Source organism: Nicotiana tomentosiformis, chromosome 10, assembly GCF_000390325.3.
Source record: "Nicotiana tomentosiformis chromosome 10, ASM39032v3, whole genome shotgun sequence".
Lineage (NCBI taxonomy): Eukaryota > Viridiplantae > Streptophyta > Magnoliopsida > Solanales > Solanaceae > Nicotiana > Nicotiana tomentosiformis.
Window position 1 is genome coordinate 18896281 of NC_090821.1, and position 20135 is coordinate 18916415.

The 20135-nt window shown below is 40.9% G+C and overlaps 1 protein-coding gene across 1 annotated transcript; it reads right to left on the reverse strand.

The window, feature by feature from the left end:
- Positions 1–304: 304 nt before the first annotated feature.
- Positions 305–1835, reverse strand: LOC104096380 (cytochrome P450 94B3-like). The gene has a single exon (XM_009602742.4). The coding sequence runs from the start codon at positions 1793–1795 to the stop codon at positions 305–307; it is 1491 nt and encodes a 496-aa protein (XP_009601037.1). The 5' UTR covers positions 1796–1835.
- Positions 1836–20135: the final 18300 nt, after the last annotated feature.

Below are 20135 nucleotides of genomic sequence, written 5' to 3' on the forward strand. Positions count from 1 at the left end.
CACAATCTCGTGCATCCGTGCCCTTCTTCCGTTTTCTCATCGGAGAATCAGGGTAGAAATTACCCCCGATTTTACCCGTACACACACGTGTTGTAAAAACAACGTTTGAAACTTTTAATTTTAAACATGCCATGAAATTTCTTTGATTATAAAAGCATATGAATGTAAACTGAAAATTTTAAAATTAAATTATCTTTAAATATAGAATTCTATTTAAACTGACTAATAAAAAAAACTATGTTATACGAATATTGGATTTGATTTTACCAAGGGATCACAACCGTATGACTTATTACTTTTCATTTCAAGCATTGGCACGATTACAAATTCTCACATTGAGACCTCCAGCCATATAAGCAGTTAAAAGAGGGACAAATATTGGCTTGTCGACATTAACAGGTTTAATCTCAAACCGTTTGAGCACTGCAGCCAAGACATACTTCATCTGAATGAAAGCCATCTCTTTCCCTAAACACACCCTTGGACCTGCTTGAAACACTGGGAACTTATAGGGACTCACTGTTTTCAACTCCCCATTTTGATCAATCCATCTTTCAGGTTTAAATTCAAGTCTATCCTTTCCCCATAACTCCTCCATTCTACCCATCCCATACTGGAAATAAGTAACCCTATTGCCTTTGTAAACCCGAGTACCGTTAGGCAAAATGTCATCCTTAACTGCATGCTTGGAGTCCCACGCCACCGGCGGATAAAGCCTCATCGATTCACACAAACATGCGTGCGTATACTTCATCTCTTTCAATTCGTCGTAGTTCATAGCCTTGATTGACATGATTTCATCTAGTATTTCGATTTCGGTATTTCGGTGTTTTGTGAGGAGCCAAAAGAGCCATGTCAAGGCTGAAGAGGTGGTATCCCTCCCTGCCATGAGAAAGCTTATGACCATATCTCTCACTACCTCATCCTCAAGACCGACCAATAATAATCTGGAGAGAAGATCACTATTCCTCTCACCTCCATTTTCATGGATATTCTGCTTTTTGGTGATTATGATCTCGTTAATAGAATCATGAATTTGTGTTACGTTTTCCTTTAACTTACTCTCGGATCCTAATTTGAAAGCTCTCTTGAATTTCCATACAGCATAGACTGGTGCCATGCCGCGCATGGCGCAAGCCTGTGACGCGTTGTCAAACGCCTCAACAAGAGGTGGCACAGGCTGAGAAACATCCAAAAAATGTAGGTCGATGCCAAGTGAGACCTTGCAAATAGTGTCGAATGCAAAACGTCTCAACACGTCTTGCAAGTCCAAAACTCTGCCGCTTTCAGCAGCTGTTTCCAGCAAAGGAATTAGCCTCGTTTCGACTTCTTCCTCAAGCGTCTTGACCACGAATTCCCTCAGGGATTTGGTGCTGAACTCGTGGCTCGCCAATTTACGCTGCGTGTTCCACATTTCGCCATCCACGTTGAAGATCCCGACCCCAAGAAAATCCCCTAAAATTTCAGTAAAGGGCTTACCTTTTGGATAGTTGGTGAAGTTTGTCTTGAGAATATGTTCTACGTTGTCCGCGTTGGCTGTGACAATGGTTCGAGGGGCGCCGAAGCGCTGAACTAGAATGGTTTGTGTAGGTGACTCGGACAAGAGATCAGTGTACCAATCTAACAGCTGATGGCGGTTTTTATAGAATGAGATAAGACAACCAAGGATGGGATAAGAAGAGGGGCCATATATGGGAGTAGATCTTCTGGATTTGAGATGGAGTTTGATTGAGAAAGACAAGAAAGAAAAGGAAAGAAACCCTAGAGAAAAGAAAAGGAAGAGAGGTAAAAACATTTTGATTTGTGAGGAAGATAGACCCTTTTCAGTTTAAAGGCAAGACTTCAAGATTGGGATAACTGAAAGGAGTGTTGAAACCGTGGGTAAGGGAAGACATTTGAGTATTTAAACGACATCTAATGGTTGAGCAATTTTGTGGAAGAAAAACCACACTTACCTCAATTAAATGCATTATTTAAAATAATTTATTTTGGAGGTCAAATACCGGACTAAATCCCATTTGAGGATCAAAGCAAGAAGCTACAATTAAAACTTCCGGAGATTTACTAAGGAACGCCAAAAGCGAAGGCAGCTCTCTGGGTCATTACACTACCAGTTTTATTCTATTGCCATTGGTTACTTAGCATATTGACATCAAAGCAAGAAGGTGGAATTAAAAATATTACCAGATTTATTCTGTTACCAATAATAACTTACCATTTTGAGATCAAAGAAAGAAGATACAACTAGAATTACTTACCATTTTTATTATATTACCATTAGTTTATTTCCAAAAAAGATTCCATTAGTTACTTACCATTTTAGATCAAAGAAAGAAGGTACAACTAAAACTTATTCCCAGTTTTATTATATTACCATTAATTATTTCATACCATTTTGAGATCAAAGCAAGAAGGTACAATTAAACTTATTACCATTATTTCTTTCCATGTGATAGGTGTACATGTCACTGGTGTGAATTAACATCTAAACGAGTGATATTCCCCAAATCTAAGCAAATTTGGTCAATAAGTAACTAATTATTAAAGATGGAATATATTTTTTCAGTCAAATAGGTAATTAACTTTTTACAAGTATTTTTGTTAACCACGAGGGTGTTTGACCAAGCTTATAAGTTTGTCAAACTAGCTTAGAAAGCATATTTTGATGTATCTACGCATTTGGTAAACACCCAAGGTGCTTATAAGTCATATGCTTATAAGCCGAAATTAGCCAAAATTCATAAGTTGGTCATCCCAATTTGTGGCTTTCAGCTTGTTAAGAGCCCGTTTGGATTAGCTGAAAAAGTAGCTTTTAAGCACTAATCTTAAATATATTAACACATAAAGGAGCTGATTATTATAAGATTTTTAATTCTACATTGATTCAATAAAAAATAATTAATATTTTAGTTTAGTTTAATTTAAATTGATTACCTAAAATAATTTTGTAAATATAAGTTACTTGTAATTTTTAAATGTAAAAGAATGAGAATTGGGCAGTTAGCTGGGCAGAAATAGAAATACAAAAGCTGAGTATCCTGGGTTTGAATCGGTGGGAATTAGGAAAAAGCTGATTTATCATGGGTTCCCCACTATGTATTTTTAATTATATCTAAAGTAGGATCCTCCACTATAAAGAGGATGACTACATTTCTGTAAAGGGCAAGTTTTTTGCTTACATTGCAACTCAAATAACATACATTCCTATATTGAAGAGTATTTCTTTTTAGCTTCATAGATTGATTCATCTTGGTGAGTTCTTAAATCATCCCCCTTTCAACTTTGCTTATTTTTTACCCTTTACAGTCAATATTCGGTATTTCTATTTATCTTTACGATTTGTGTCAAGTTATATCACATATCCTTAGAACTACATGTAAATTCAACTCTATCCGTTTTTCGGATAAACAGTTTGGTGCCCACCGTGGGGCTAAGGATAACAGTGGTTATTTGACACAAATATACAAACACACACCACTATACACTTGTCTTTTGAAAGTGTATTTGACTTCGGATTAGCAATGGCAAACCCTCGATTAATGGCTTTACCTATCGATAACGAAGCCGGTCTTCAAGATGAAACCAACAACTTGACGCCCAGGGCCGGAAGACCGCTTATCGATGTCGTGGAAGCTCGAGTCAGAGTACTTGAAGCTCGGATCGAAGTACCACTAGACGTTGATTCACATGTAGCCCTTGAGGCAAACCAACGTTCTGAACCTGAAAATAACGTTCATGGCGATACTCGATCTGCAGCTCGAGACACCCATAACGTTGAGGAAAACGGAGTTAGCTTGCGTATGATTTTTGAAATGCTGCAAGCCCAACAGGTAGCGATAGCTCAGTTGCAGAGCCAAACCCAGGTACCAAGCAGGCCAGAGCCCAGTCCACCTCGAGAAATTGCCCACAGAACAGAGCCAGCCATAGTAAGGTCAAATGAGCAAGAATCGGGGACTACTCCCGAAATTGCTAAGATACTCGAGGAGCTCACAAAGCGGATCGAAGCAAACGATAAAAAAGTAGAAACATATAACTCCAGGGTCGATCAGATCCCGGGGGCACCACCAATGATAAAAGGGTTGGATTCCAAAAAATTCGTGCAAAAGCTTTTTCCCTCGAGTGCAGCCCCAAAACCAATCCCGAAAAATTTCCGTATGCTCGAGATTTCCAAATATAATGGAACTACCGACCGCAACGAACACACCATCAAGGGTAACGATTTAGAAGATAACGAAATCGAATCTGTGTTGTTGAAAAAATTCGGAGAGACCCTCTCGAAGGGAGCAATGATTTGGTATCACAATCTGCCACCGAATTCCATCGACTCATTTGCCATACTAGCAGATTCTTTCGTAAATGCACACGCCGGTGCCATAAAAGTCGCAACAAGGAAATCAGACCTTTTTAAAGTAAAACAAAGGGATAATGAAATGCTGAGGGAATTCGTGTCCCGATTTCAAATGGAACGCATGGAGTTGCCACCGGTCACAGACGATTGGGCCGTTCAAGCTTTCACCAAAGAGTTGAACGAGCGAAGTTCGATAACATCACGTCGGCTGAAACAAAAGTTGATCGAATATCCAGCTGTAACTTGGGTAGATGTGCACAATCGATATTAGTCAAAAATTAGGTTCGAAGACGACCAATTAGGAGCTCCTTTCGGATCAGTACATCCAAACAGGTCAGTTATTAAAAACCAGAAGGACATCGATGGAGAGCCAAGGTCGAACAGAGACCGATATCAACCATACACCACAAATCGAAGGAACAATGGTTCGGGACGCAATTCTGCCCGGAACAATCGAAGAAGTGATCAAGGACAAAATTCTCGGGGACTTATGAGCAAAAGTGGTTTCGACAAATATGCCGATCCTATAGAGGCACCTCGATTATCAGAATTTAACTTTAGCATCGATGCATCGGGCATTGTATCGGCAATCGGAAGGATCAAGAATACTAGGTGTCCCAGACCCATGCAAACCGATCCTTCCCAAAGAGACCCAAATTCAATGTGCAAATATCATGGCACACATGGCCATAAGACCGAGGATTGCAGACAATTAAGGGAGGAGGTAGACCGTCTATTCAATAAGGGCCACCTTCGAGAGTTCCTCATCGATCGAGCCAAGAACCATTTCAGAGAGAGAGAGACGCCACTAAAAAAAATGAACATGAGGAACCTCAACATATCATTCATATGATCATCGGTGGGGTCGACACTCCACAGGAACCCATACTTAAACGCACAAAGATACCGATCAATAGAGAAAACCAAACCCGAGATTATGTGCTCGAAGACACTTTATCATTCAACAACAAAAAAGCCGAAGGCATCTCTCAGCCCCACAACGATGCTCTGGTAATTTCTATCTTATTAAATAAAGTTTAGGTTAAGCGTGTTTTAGTGGATCTAGGTAGATTTACAAATATCATCCGATCGAGGGTCGTGGAGCATCTCGGTCTGCAAAATAAAGTCGTGCCCGCAGATCGGGTCTTAAACAACTTCAACATGGTCAGTGAAACAACTAAAGGGGAGATTATTCTACCGGTAAACGTGGCTGGGACTATCCAAAATACTAAGTTCCACGTAATCGAGGGCGACATGAGGTACAATGCCTTACTCGGAAGGCCTTGGATCCATAATATGAGGGCGGTACCTTCGACTCTCCACCAAGTAATTAAATTCCCGACGACGGATGGTGTAAACACAGTGTATGGGGAGCAGCATGCTGCGAAGGAAATATTTGCGGTCGATGAGGTAACGCCAATATCAACACTATGAACCTCGAAAAGGTCAAGCATAAAAGGTAAACGATAAGTTAAATAGCAATCACAGCCTCCATCCTCGACCGAATCGGGGAAGCAGGAAATAGAAGAAGAGGAGGAGGATTTTCTAACCCCTCGAACTTTTATCATCCCCGAAGATTCTGACGCCACCAAATCGACGGTCGAAGAGCTGGAACAGGTTATATTGATCAGGCATCTTCCCGAGAGTAAGGTATACCTGGGGACGGGATTGACCCCCGAACTCAGGAAAAAACTTATTCAATTTCTTATCAATAACATAGATTGTTTTGCTTGGTCCCATTTAGACATGACAGAGATCCCACCATTGATAACAACGCACCGGCTGAGCTGGACCTTAGGTTCAAACCGGTGAAACAAAAAAGAAGACCTCAGTCCGAGGTAAAGCACACATTCGTAAAGGACGAGGTAACTAAACTTCTCAAAATATGGTCGATTCGGGAAGTAAAATATCCTAAATGGTTAGCCAATGTAGTTGTAGTCCCTAAAAAAGGGAACAAACTTAGAATGTGTGTAGATTATAAGGATTTAAACAAGGCTTGCCCTAAAGATTCTTTTCCACTGCCTAACATCGATCGCATGATCGATGCCACGACCGACCACGAGATCCTTACTTTTCTCGATGCCTGTTCCGGGTACAATCAAATTCAAATGAACCCGGGGGACCGAGAAAAAACTTCATTTATCACCAAGTATGGAATGTATTGTTATAATGTAATGCCCTTCGGGCTAAAAAATGCAGGAGCTACTTACCAACGCCTAGTAAATAAAATATTCGAAGAACAAATAGGTAAGTCAATGGATGTTTATATTGATGGCATGCTAGTTAAGTCCCTGCGCGCAGAGGACCATTTGACTCATTTGCAGGAGACGTTCAAGATTTTAAGGAAATATAACATGAAGCTCAACCGCGAGAAATGTGCTTTCGGGGTTGGTTCGGGCAAGTTCCTCCGCTTCATGGTATCGAATAGGGGAATCGAGATCAAGCCCGATAAGATCAAGGCCATCGAAGACATCGCCGTCGTGGATAGTGTAAAAGCTGTGCAAAAGCTATCCGGACGGATAGCCTCCTTAGGCCGATTCATTTCGAGGTCGTCGAATTGAAGTCATAGATTCTTCTCTCTACTCAAAAAGAAAATGATTTCGCCTGGACACCGAAGTGCCAATAGGCATTAGAAGAATTGAAGCGATACTTGTCGAGCCCACCACTGCTTCACATACCGAAGGCAGATGAGAAACTTTACTTATACTTGGCGGTATCGGAAACCGCTGTGAGTGGCGTACTAATTCGAGAAGAGCAAGGTACGTAATTTCCTATTTATTATGTAAGTCGAACTTTAGGAGAAGCAGAAACTAGATATCCACACTTAGAGAAATTGGCACTTGCACTGATAAGCGCCTCTAGAAAGTTAGGACCATACTTTCAATGTCACCCCATATGCGTGTTAACCACCTACCCACTTCGTAATATTTTGCACAAGCCCGAACTATCGGGCCGATTGGACAAATGGACTGTCGAACTTAGTGGGTACGATATCGAATATCAACCCCGTACAACCATTAAGTCTCAAATTTTAGCGGACTTCGTGGCCGATTTCACGCCAACCCTCGTACCCGAAGTTGAAAAAGAACTCTTGATAAAATCGGGTACATCATCGGGGGTTTGAACCCTCTTCACATATGGTGCTTCAAATGTGAATGGGTCCCGACTTGGCATCGTTTTGAAACCCCCCACGTGTGGCATTATTAGGAAATCTATCAAAACTTCTAGGTTGACTAACAATGAGGCCGAGTACGAGGCCATGATTACAGGTCTCGAACTAGCTAGAAGCTTGGGAGCAGAAATAATTGAAGCCAAATGTGACTCTCTACTAGTGGTGAACCAAGTAAACAAAACCTTCGAAGTTCGAGAAGATAGGATGCAAAGGTATTTGGACAAATTACAGGTAACTTTGCACCGTTTCAAGGAATGGACTTTATAACATGTGCCTCGAGAACAAAACAGTGAGGCCGACGCACTCGCAAGTTTGGGGTCATTGGTTGAGGAAGATGAGATCGACTCGGGGACTGTCGTTCAACTCTCGGGATCCGTAATCGAGGAAGGTCATGCCGAGATAAATTCTACAAGCTTAACTTGGGATTGGAGGAATAAGTATATTGAATACTTAAAGAATGGAAAACTCCTATCGAACCCTAAAGAATCGAGGGCCCTACAAACCAAAGCTGCTCGATTCCTGTTGGCCGAAGATGGAACATTATATAGAATGACATTCGATGGACCATTGGCAGTATATTTAGGACCAGGAGACACCGATTATATTTTACGAGAGGTACATGAAGGCACTTATGTGAACCACTCCGGCGTCGAATCACTAATTCACAAAATCATTAGAGCAGGATACTACTGGGATATCATGGAAAAAGAAACTAAGGAGTTTGTTTGAAAATGGGATAAATGCCAAAGGTTTGCACCGATGATCCATCAGCCCGGAGAACGACTTCATTCAGTCATATTCCCATGGCCATTCATGAAATGGGGGATGGATATCTCCGGCCCTCTACCATCGGCCCCAAGTAAAGCTAAATTCATTTTGTTTATGACTGACTATTTCTCTAAATGGGTTGAAGCACAGGCGTTCGAGAAAGTGAGAGAAAAAGAGGTTATAGACTTCATCTGGGATCACATCGTGTGTCGATTTGGGATACCCGCAGAAATAGTATGCGACAATGGTAAGCAATGTATCGGCAGTAAAGTGACAAAATTTCTCGAAAATCATTAAATAAAAAGGATATTGTCAACACTATATCACCCCAGTAGGAACGGATAGGCCGAATCCATAAACAAGACTATCATCCAAAACCTGAAGAAAAGGTTGAATGAAGCTAAAGTGAAATGGAGAGAAATTCTGCCCGAAGTCCTTTGGGCATATAGAACAACATCGAAGTCCAATACGGGGGCAACTCCGTTTCCTTAGTATATGGTTCCGAAGTGTTAATTCCAGTCGAAGTCGGAGATCCCAACGCAAGGTTTCGACATACATCGGAGGAATCAAACCACGAGGCTATGAGTACTAGCCTCGAATTATTAGATAAAAAATGAGAAGCGGCACTTGTTCGAATGGCTGCACAAAAGCAACAAATCGAAAGGTACTACAATAGAAGAACCAACCTCCGCCACTTCAGGATCGGGAAGTTAGTCCTAAGGAAAGTCACCGCCAACACTCGAGATCCTAATGAAGGGAAGCTTGGCCCGAATTGGGAAGGACCCTATCAAGTCCTCGATATAGTTGGAGGAGGGTCTTATAAACTCGGAATGATGGATGGTGAACCATTACCAAACAACTGGAACATATCACTCCTCAAACGATATTATTGTTAAGGTACGATTTTCTCCCTTCTTTCGTCTATATATATTCGACGCTAACTCATTGCAGGAGTTCGACTAAAGGCATTGAGACCTAAGGTTTTAAAGTACGCATTGCACTCTTTTTCTCTTGGATCGGCTTTTATCCAAACCGGGTTTTTCCGGCAAGTTTTTTAACGAGACAACAACTATGTGTTACCTGAGGACAATTTAATAGTATCCAAGGCTTCTTTATAATCAACCTCGAATACTGGGGGGCTTTACTATCGAATAAATTGAGTTCGATACTAGAAAGTTATTTCATACCAAAGTCATGTCAAACAGGGTCTCGATAGGGAAAAAGTAAGGGCCAAATGGTCAAAACGAACCATGCCCACATAGTTTTGCTTGAGTCCTGGCACAAAATACGAACACATGTATAATGACCTCTTTACCGATAACTCACATTTTGAAAATTTTGTTCTGCTTCATGATTCAAATAGGCTTAAGGGCCGACCACTACCCCTTAAATCGGGGACTGCCAACCGAATATCAACAAAGCCTACGGGCTACCTTTTTCGAGTTTGAGCAAGCACTCACTCGACCATTAAGCCTACGGGCTACATTACTTCGAGTTCGAATCACTCACTCGATCATTAAGCCTACGTGCTATATTACTTCGAGTTCGAATCATTCGCTCGACTACTAAGCCTACGTGCTACTCTTATTTCGAGTTCGATCAAGCACTCACTCGACCATTAAAGCCCACACGCTACATTACTTCGAGTTCAAATCACTAACTCAAATACTAAGCCTACGGGCTACATTACTTCGAGTTCTAATCATTCGCTCGACCATTAAAGCCTACGGGCTACTCTTATTTCGAGTTCGAGCAAGCACTCGCTCGAACATTAAAGCCTACGGGCTACATTACTTCGAGTTCGAATCAATCACTCGACTACTAAGCCTACGTGCTATGTTACTTTGAGTTCGAATCACTCACTCGACTACTAAGCCTATGGGCTACTCTTATTTCGAGTTCGAGCAAGCACTCACTCGACCATTAAAGCCTACGGGCTACATTACTTCCAGTTCGAATCACTCACTCGACTACTAAGCCTATAGGCTACTCTTATTTTGAGTTCGAGCAAGCACTCACTTGACAATAAAATCCTACGGGCTACATTACTTCGAGTTCGAATCACTCACTCGACTACTAAGCCTATGTGCTACTCTTATTTCGAGTTCGAGCAAGCACTCACTCGACCATTAAAGCCTACGGGCTACAATACTTCGAGTTCAAATCACTCACTCGACTACCAAGCCTACATGCTACCTTATTTCAAGTTTGAGCAAGCACTCACTCGGTTATAAAGGCTACAAGGTCCAAATTCGATCAAATTGCCTAAAGCCTTATGAAAACCTTCATAAGGCATGAATGAAACAAAATCTTCTCAAGGCAGAAAATAAAACAGAGGCAAGACGGGAAAAGAAAAGAAATTTATATATATATACACAAGATTGTTTACATGATTGTTTGCAACATCCGAAATAGAAACTAAGGGCTAAGTTTCTTGGTTATCTCTGGGAGCGGTCTCTTCTCCATCGGGCTTCTCCCCACTCTCGGACCCACTCTTGATCCCATCATCGTCATCATCATCATCATCGTCATCATCGAAAGCCAAGGCTTCAGCATCGGCTTCGAGCTCTTTATCCCTTTTTATCTCTTTAGTGAGGTCAAAACCTAGAGCATGGATCTGCTCGAGGGTCTCCCTCCGAGATCGGCACTTAGAAAGTTCAGCAACCCAATATGCTCGAGTTTTGGCAGTCTCGCCTGCTTCTCTTGCTTGTACCTGAGCATCTTCAGCATCATCCCGATAGACGGCCACGAACGCATCTGCATTGGCCTTTGCCTTTTCGGTGTCAGATTCGACCTTGGAAAGTTCAGAGGTTAACCGAGCCTCGAGCTCCTCTATTATTCTTGCCTAAACTGAGATTTTCTCCTTCATACTTTGAAGTTGATTTTCGGCCGATGATAATTGGGCTCGAGCAACCTCTCTCTCTGCAGCAAAGCGGTCCATACCTTCTTTCCACTTCAAGGACTCCGCTTTTGCCACATCGACCTCCTCACGGAGTTTCCCGATCATCTCAATTTTTTGCTGCAGTTGTGAGACCGAAATATTAGCCATCGTTTCGGTATCAAGCCCATAGGCTTTTTAAAGTATCATTACCTGCTCGGACAGATCGGTCTGATCTTGGTGAGCCTTGGCCAACTTAGCTCGGAGGTCTTTGATTTACTCTCCCCTTTGCCCTAAGGGGAGTTTAAGAGCGTTCCTTTCCTCCATGACCCATTGAAGGTCGGCATTGTATCTACGCAACTCGGTTCTAGATCGAGAACATGCTTCTCGATGAACTACTGCGGCCTGCAAAGAAAAAAGAAACGAAGTTAGAAAAGAAAAACAAGTAAAAAGGCATTACCAACGAAGTAAGTTAAGGCTTACCCGATTCAAAGCCTGCTGCACTCCGAGGAAAAGATCCGATGCATCACTAGTGCCGACAACGTCTCGACACCGGTAAACAAATCACAAAAAGGGCTATCTCCCTCATGAGATCTATCTACCTTAAGGGTCCCCAAAGCTTGGGCTTGCCGAATCGCCCCTTCGGAAAAAGCAGGGAAAGTGAGCGAATCTTCGATTACTACTGCCCCAAGTGAGTCGCTTGGGGAGTTCTTTTCAGATCGAAGAGAGTCAGGGATGGCACCATGGGAGATATCGTTAATCCCCAAAGGCTCGGGGACTTTGCCCGAATCTTTCTCCGATATATCCTCAGTTTGAGGCGAAGCCTTGTAAACCACCATCGATCCAGCTGCCTGTGGGGCATCGATGGTTTTCTTCACTCGGGCCACCAGTTCGGACCCATCGTCTTTTTCTTCTTCCTCGTCTTTATCCCTCAGACGCCGAACTGATTCTAAGGTTAAAGGGATAGTATTTTTCCTCGACTTACAAGCCTTCGGTTTTGGGTTTTCGGAAGTAGAGGCCCTTTTTATCTTATTGTCCTTCGTCGGTTTGGGAACCGGGGCCAAAGTTTCCTCCTCGCCGGATAGGGGTCTCAAAACCGCATCCTTGCCCAAACCTACACACAAGAAAATTGATTTGAGTACGGAAACCAGTTCGAGCTATCAATGATGCGAGAAAGGAGATTACCATGATTTTTTGCCTCCCATCGGCCCTTTGACAAATCGCGCCATGAGCGCTCGGCCTACGTAGAAGTCGAAGTCAGGGCCCGTACCCAGTCCTTGAGGCCGGGAACTGCACCTGGCATCCAAGGAACCGCTGCACCACAAAGGGGGATATCAGTAAGAAAGTAAACGAAGGGGAAAAACAATGGGAGATAACAACCGAGTTACACTTACGCTTCATGTTCCATTCTTCGGAAATTGGCATCTTCTCGGCCAGTTTTAGGTCTGCCGACTTCACTCGAACGAACCTTCCCATCCAACCTCGATTCTTGTCCTCATCTATGCTCGAGAACAAATCCTTTGTAGCCCGGCGCTGTAGTTTTATTAACCCGCCTAGAAAGAGGTGGGGGCAGTACAATCTAATGAGGTGGTCGAGGGTGAAAGACATCCCTTCGATTTTGCTCTCAAAGAAACAGATTAGAATAATGATCCGCCAAAAAGAAGGATGGATTTGGCCTAAGGTTATTTGGTATTTACGGCAAAAATCTATGATAACAGGGTCGAGGGGACCTAACGTGAAAGGGTAAGTGTACACACTTAAAAAACCTTCCACATGAGTAGTAATATCCTCTTTGGGAGAATGGACTACCACTTCTTTGTTCCCCCAATTACAATCTTTTCCTATCTGTTCGAGATATCCCCGGTTATCGAACACATATACCTCGATACCGGCTCACATCGGCCCGGAACCGAAAAGCCTTTGTTGACCTTAAAATCGGAGGTAAGAACACACGCCATGGGAACGCACTCCTCAGGCCGTGGATCCACCGGTATTTTATCGGTGGCAGATTGGGAAGAAGAAGCTTTTTCTGTCTGGAGGACGGTTTTTGATGTTTTTACTATTTTTGGATTTAAAGAAGGAGATAACGAAGATTTGGTGTTTTGAAGAAGGATTTTGCAGAGAAGAGTCACAGATTTGCGAATGAACTCAGAAGATACGAAAAAGAGCTTGGAAAATTTGGGAGATTGAAGATGTAAAAGTGATAAATGGTAAAAGGAAGGGCTATTTATAGATTGAAGCAATGACGGTTCAATATCAGCGATGGCCGACCACCGTCTGACACGCATTAAATGCCTTGATAAACTAAACCGACGGGATAACTATCACGTACGTCATGGCCGGGCTCGATGCAAATGTCAGTGCATATCCAATCGATCCATTGGGAAATCAAATCGTTTCTCGCCACATCCTTCCCGAGAAACGAGGGGACTATCTGTATACGGTCGAAATTGATTTCGGTCTTCGAACGATTGATCGAGATGGGATCATAATGGACCAAAGGAAGACTTCATAATATCGAGATGGGTTCCGAAGATGGCACGAACGAGCCCCGGATTTCAGGTACAGGTCATACACCGAGTTCGAAATCATTATCTATCTCGGATCCGAATCGAACTATGATGAGACGTTATGGAATCGAGCTTAAAGGGAAAAAGCTAACCGATACCGAGCCCGAGTCATTACCAGACCCCGAGTCGGCATCGAGCTCAAATCCGCATCGAGCTCTAAAACCAATACCAACCGACACCGAGTCCGATCAAGCTCGAGCTCACAGACAAGAGCCATTACAACAACACTAAGGGAGAGAATCTCAGCGGGAATTAGGGAAAAACTAATTTATCATGGGTTTTTCACTATGTATTTTTAATTATATCTAAAGTAGGATCCTCCACTATAAAGAGGATGGCTACATTTCTGTAGAAGGCAAGTTTTTTGCTTACATTGCAACTCAAATACCATACATTCCTATATTGAAGAGTATTTCTTTTTAGCTTTATAAATTGATTCATCTTGCTAGTTCTTAAATCATCCCCCTTTCAACTTTGCTTATTCTTTTCCCTTTACGGTCAGTATTCGGCATTTCTATTCATCTTTACGATTTGTGTCAAGTTATATCATATTTTCTTAGAACTACATATAAATTCAACTCTATCCGTTTTTCGGGTAAACAGATATAGTGTCGAGTCAATAGAAAGATAGCTGGACTGTTGAGCAAGATGAATTACTACCCTTAGTTGATAATATTTTTTCCACTTGTATAAGGGCTGGGAAATTTTCACAATTACTTACGGATTTATATAATATTCATAATATACAACTAATATTAGAATAACAAATTCTACAACAAATATATAAAAGATATACTCTAAAAACACGGTAAATTCCCTATTAAAGGAGAGTCCCATTCTAGAAGTATCCTTAATTAGTCCCTAAAAATTTTTCAATTTATTAATTAGTGATTATCACTACAAACACATTAAGTTACAACTATAAACACTACTCCTATCTCATGACCAATGCTATATCCTCCATAAAAATAGGTACTTACTCCATCTTGGGAACTTTTATTGTTTCAATTTCATTCTCCATAACGTATACTTACAGTAGGAATACTTTGCATTTATTTGTTTTATATGTGTGTGTATAATAATACATTTTATATTTGGTACATTAATATTCAACATATATTATGTATACATAGTATACATCACATATATTTTATATTTGGAGCAATATATCACATATACTATATATATTGGCAGTAATATATCATATTTATTATTTATATTTGTATCTTATACCTAATATATATTATTAATATACTATATCCATAGTTAATATAAGGAAATCCTTGCGTCTATTAATCTTTTTCTGCAGTTGAAGAACTCCGTATAGAAGGGCCTCAGCAGTAGGCGGGCAACCTGGAACATAAATGTCAACTGGGACAATGCTGTCAAAGCCTCACACAACAGAATATGAGTAATGGTAGTACCCTCCACCATTTGCACAGCTCTCCACAGAAATGACCCACCTTGACTGGTACGAAGGAGATAAAAGATTTGATAAAATTGAAGTGAAAGCAATCCCTAATTCTATGTTAAGTGGGAGTATTTTTACGAGGCAATTCCTATTTTCAAGTTTTAAAATGAGATATTTAGGGGCTGTTAAAGTGGTATATAATTTAATTAGAAAGTTAAAAAATTATAATATAAATTGTATTTTATAAATTTTTTTGTAAATAGTTGTAATTTATTTAAATAAGTCTTAAAGCGGTTGTATTATGTGTAAATTCCCCTTACGGAACAAAGCTTCTCTTTATTGGCTTATCATTTGAAAATGATGGTTTCACAACAAGTTCTAGTTTTATGTAGTATAAAACATATTTACATAATCATATAGTTTAACGTAGTAATTATATATAAATCTATATGAATAGTTTTAACTGATAAGCTAATGAAATTGATAATTAAAATGTTACTAATAGCGTAGAAGAAATTTAAACCTTTAGATAACTGAAATCCTTATATATATGACTAATGAAATGTTCAATAAATTGTGACCTATACTCTTTTTATATTTTTATATTTTATATAAAAACACATGTCTGAATCTTAACCCTATAAAGATGGATGTTCGATCGTGATCCTATATATAAAGATGTATGTTAATCGTGAACCTATATATAAAGATAGATGTGAATTCGTGGATATTGTTGAATGTGTCTAATAGAATCCTTTATTGATTTAGTCGCCGATGGAAACTTCTTTTATAGTAATCAAGGAAACATTGATATGTATAATTCTGCCAAGCTTTACATCATTGGTAATGTGTACCCGTAAAACAATACAGTTGAATTTGTTACGTATTATAGACAAGCGAGCTGAATTGATCAAAATTGATAAATAAATTAAGTTAAAAACAAGACTGTATAGGGTAAAATTGGTTTATATTAAATGATCGAATGATTGCGTGAAAGGTGGAAGCGAATACAAACGGAAGATAAATTAAGTAAGAACTAAAGATCGAGGACAACAACTGCGGTTGGTATCAGATAGATCCCAAAGAAAACGTAATCAAGAGAAGCGAAACGAATGTTTGTCACCAAATGACATTTAATGAAACATATTTTCCCAATATTAAATAGGCAGCCGTTGCAGAGAAATATAGCATTCATGGCCTGCCGTTACACTTTTATCAATGGCCCCCTTTATTGTCATTTAGGTGGGGCTTGATCCTACGATCTTGATTTCTAGGTATAGCTATAAATAGTGACTTCAACAACTATTGCAGGAAGAGGAAATTACTGGCAAAACTTATGCTATGCTATATTCTCAACCTAAATAATACAACTTGACTTTCTGTCTGATATGGCTCTTACTTTTGTCCTTGAAAGCATTTCTCCCTGAGCCATGCCTCCCATTTCTTTTGATTTAAATGCTAAGTCTTATTTTTCTAACTTAATTTATTTATCATTTTGGATCAAATCAGTTCACTTGTCTATAAACCACGTAACAAATTTAACTGTACCGTTTTACGGATAAATAATTTGGCACCTACCATGGGGCTTAGACAGCTGCGTAATTGAGTTGATCCTTGCATCTATTACTAACTCGTTTGATTCCTTGTTTCATATCAAAAAATCAAAAAATGACAGCTAACGATGTCAACATCGCACACAACGTTGAGGTGCACAAAAATCTGCCTCCACATGAGGATTCAATCAGTGACACCCGCAATGAGGAGGACGTAGCAACTCGGGTCCATGGCGGACAGTATCCTCGACATGTGCGGGAAATGACTCCCGATGACACTGAGGACGAGTATGTTGCGGAAATGGTAAGGATCTTGAGAGAGCAGCAAAAGGCCACCATGGACCATCTCTCAAGACAGGACCAGGTCATGACGGAACTAAAGCAAGCATTATTAGGCGCTTCCAACAACACAAATGGAAGAGGCCCAGCTCCTCCCGGTGCTCCTGCAAATCAAACGGCTCAAAGAGTTGATAATAGCACTCTGAGGGGTGAGGTTTACTTCGACGGAGCCGGGAAGACGGGTAGCAGATCCGGTAACGACAACGGTAATGATCTCTTCAAAACCAAACTCATGAAATTCATGAGGGAAATGAACGAGTGCATGGATCAGAAAGCGAAGGAGTTCCATGCCTGAATGGATCAAATTCCGAGCGCACCGCCAGTTTTAAAGGGTCTAGATTTGAAGAAGTACACCCAGTTACCGTTTAAGCCGAGTGCAGCACCGGAATTGATTCCGAAACGCTTCAAGATGCCAGACATACCAAAGTACGATAGGACTTCAGATCCTCAGGAGCACATTACAACTTATACAATGGTAGTGAAAGGGAACGACGTGGCTCAACACGAGATTCAGCCGGTTCTACTGAAAATATTCGGAGAAACCCTCACGAAAAGAGCCTTGACATGATATTCGTTTTTAACCGAACACTCAATTGATTCTTTTGAAATGCTCGTAGATTCATTTATAAAGGCCCATGCTGGGGCCTGAAAGGTCCAAGCCCAGAAGACGGACATATCCAGGATCACACAGGGTGAGTTTGAATTGCTGCGAGAATTCTTCATTAGATTCCAGAAATAAAGGATGCTGCTACCGGCCGTAGTACACGAATGAGCAACTGAGACATTCACTAAGGGTTTAAACACGAGGAGCTCTGACGCTTACCGAAGGTTGAAGGAAAGCCTGCTCGAGTTCAAAGCGACCACATGGCCAGATGTCCATAACCGCTATGAATCTAAGATAAGGATAAAAGATGATCAGCTCGGGTTCCCGACATCAACCAAGGGACGGGACTGAGATAAGAACTGGGATAAATTTAGGGATGCTTTTGACGCATACCGGCGATCTTCTAAGGGCCGATTCTTTCCTTATGAGAGAGCCGAGGGACACTGTCATGCCCCAACCTCGGAAAATGTGACCGACGCTCAACCGAATAAACCCGGTAGATCAAGCCTGTTAGATACTTTCTACCCAACTCACCCATGATCAAGATAAGACATGATTTCATTAATTAGAAATCAGGAAGATCATATATACAATACTAAATCATCTCATTAGTTATATCACTTTAAAGTCCAAAAATACACACATTCTTATGATTCGAGTAAAACAAGATATCAAAATACAACATAATCTGTTTGACTTTTCTAGCACCCATGTACAAACCCACATAGTGTCTATGTAGCCTCTAAAAGATATAAAAAAGTCTATGATAGTGCCGGCAACAAGGCCCCGGCTATACCTTGAGATGTGATAGTAATATGAACAAAAGATACAATACGTAACCCCGAGATGAAGTGGGGCTCACCAAGTCTGCTGGGAAGAGGATGTATCACTATCGCTGATCAACACTGCCTGCTATAGAACTACCTGCATCCATTTAAAAATACAGCGCCCCCGGCAAAAGGGACGTTAGTACTGTCGAATAGTACTAGTATGTAAAACTAAACACCATCTCAATAGAATGAATAATACAAGGGGGAACGGTCAAGAATTCAATAAGAGCTTCAAATAATACTAAAACATCAAGTTAAGGATCACATAAGTTTTCAAGTCAATTTTCATGTTATTAGGTTGGGTGATCTTTAGTGCCGATATGCCATAATTCATAATACCACTGTATTCTTACACGGAGTCCGATCCCGACCCGAGCGGCTAGGTCGTCTCATTTGAGACATCAACCATAACCACAAATTCAATTATCATTTTCAGCACAGTCACCACTATGTGTGCGGCATGGCGTCCGATCACGGCCTGATCGGCTAGGCCGTCTCACCCAAGACGTTACCTTTTTCGGTCAATCATCTCACATCATACTTCTTTCATATTCTTTCGATTCATTAGCACTAGTGATAACGATTACAAAGTCATTCTTGGCACTTGGCCGTATTTCATAGTTTCAGTTCCCTTTTCCACATTCAAATATCATTATCATTATCAACAACAATAGGGCTTCCCATTCAAGACATTAAATTCATATTTGAGCTTATTAACAAGAACTAGGTGTGCATTAAGGTTTTTAAGGCCCTTTTACGAAAGATTCCATCATTCATCAACCAATTCTCTACCATTTTTAGCTCACATCCTTCCTACATTATTTAATAACACATGCATGCAAGAAAACAACTCCCACACCCAAAAATTGTCTTGCTAATTACTCCCCTTTTAGTAGATTTTTGAAATTAAGAGTTAGGGCATAGATTCTTACCTTTAAGATGAGGACTTTCTTGATAATCTTCAAGGATTGAGCAAGAATTGTTGGATATTAGGTTGAAGGTTACTCCCCCACTCTAAGAACTCTCTCTCACTCTAAAATATCAGAAATATGCTCAAAATGGGCTATGGCATATGTTTTAACAAAACAGGGCAGGGTTTAAAAACCCTAAAAATGAAGCCTCAGAACAGGATCTGCGATCGCATATGCGACCGCAGAATGGATATGCGGTCCGCATATCGACCGCACAAATTGGGTGCCAAAACTGGAAAGGAACTGACCGGGTCTGCGGTCACTATGCGGCCCCCAGACCTATTCTGCGGTCGCATAATGCGCCGTAAAATCTCCCTCCACAAAACTCCAAGGCTGATTGTGCGACAAGAGTGCGACCCGTGAAATGGTTATGCGGTCGCATAATGGGTCGCAAAAATGACATCAAAATAACGCAGAAAAACTGTCTCTCTCTACGACTATTCTGCGGCCCGCAGAGTGATTATGTGGCCACAGAAATGCATACTTCTGCCAAATATTTTCCTTCAACTCCCCAATGCACTGTTCAATCCAAAAAGTCCGAACCACAGCGAGCTTCCGAGCCGCGAAGAATTTCTACTATTATTAACCTCTACGCCTGCCCCGGCATCAAATAACCCCCTTTTTTTAGGAAACTTTTCACGGGGCCTTAAATCCTCCCCCAATTAAGATCATTCGTCCTCGAATGAGGGTC

Excerpts from the sequence above, each read along its gene's own strand:
- LOC104096380 (XM_009602742.4), bottom strand. The coding sequence starts at position 1,795 with ATGTTTTTACCTCTCTTCCTTTTCTTTTCTCTAGGGTTTCTTTCCTTT.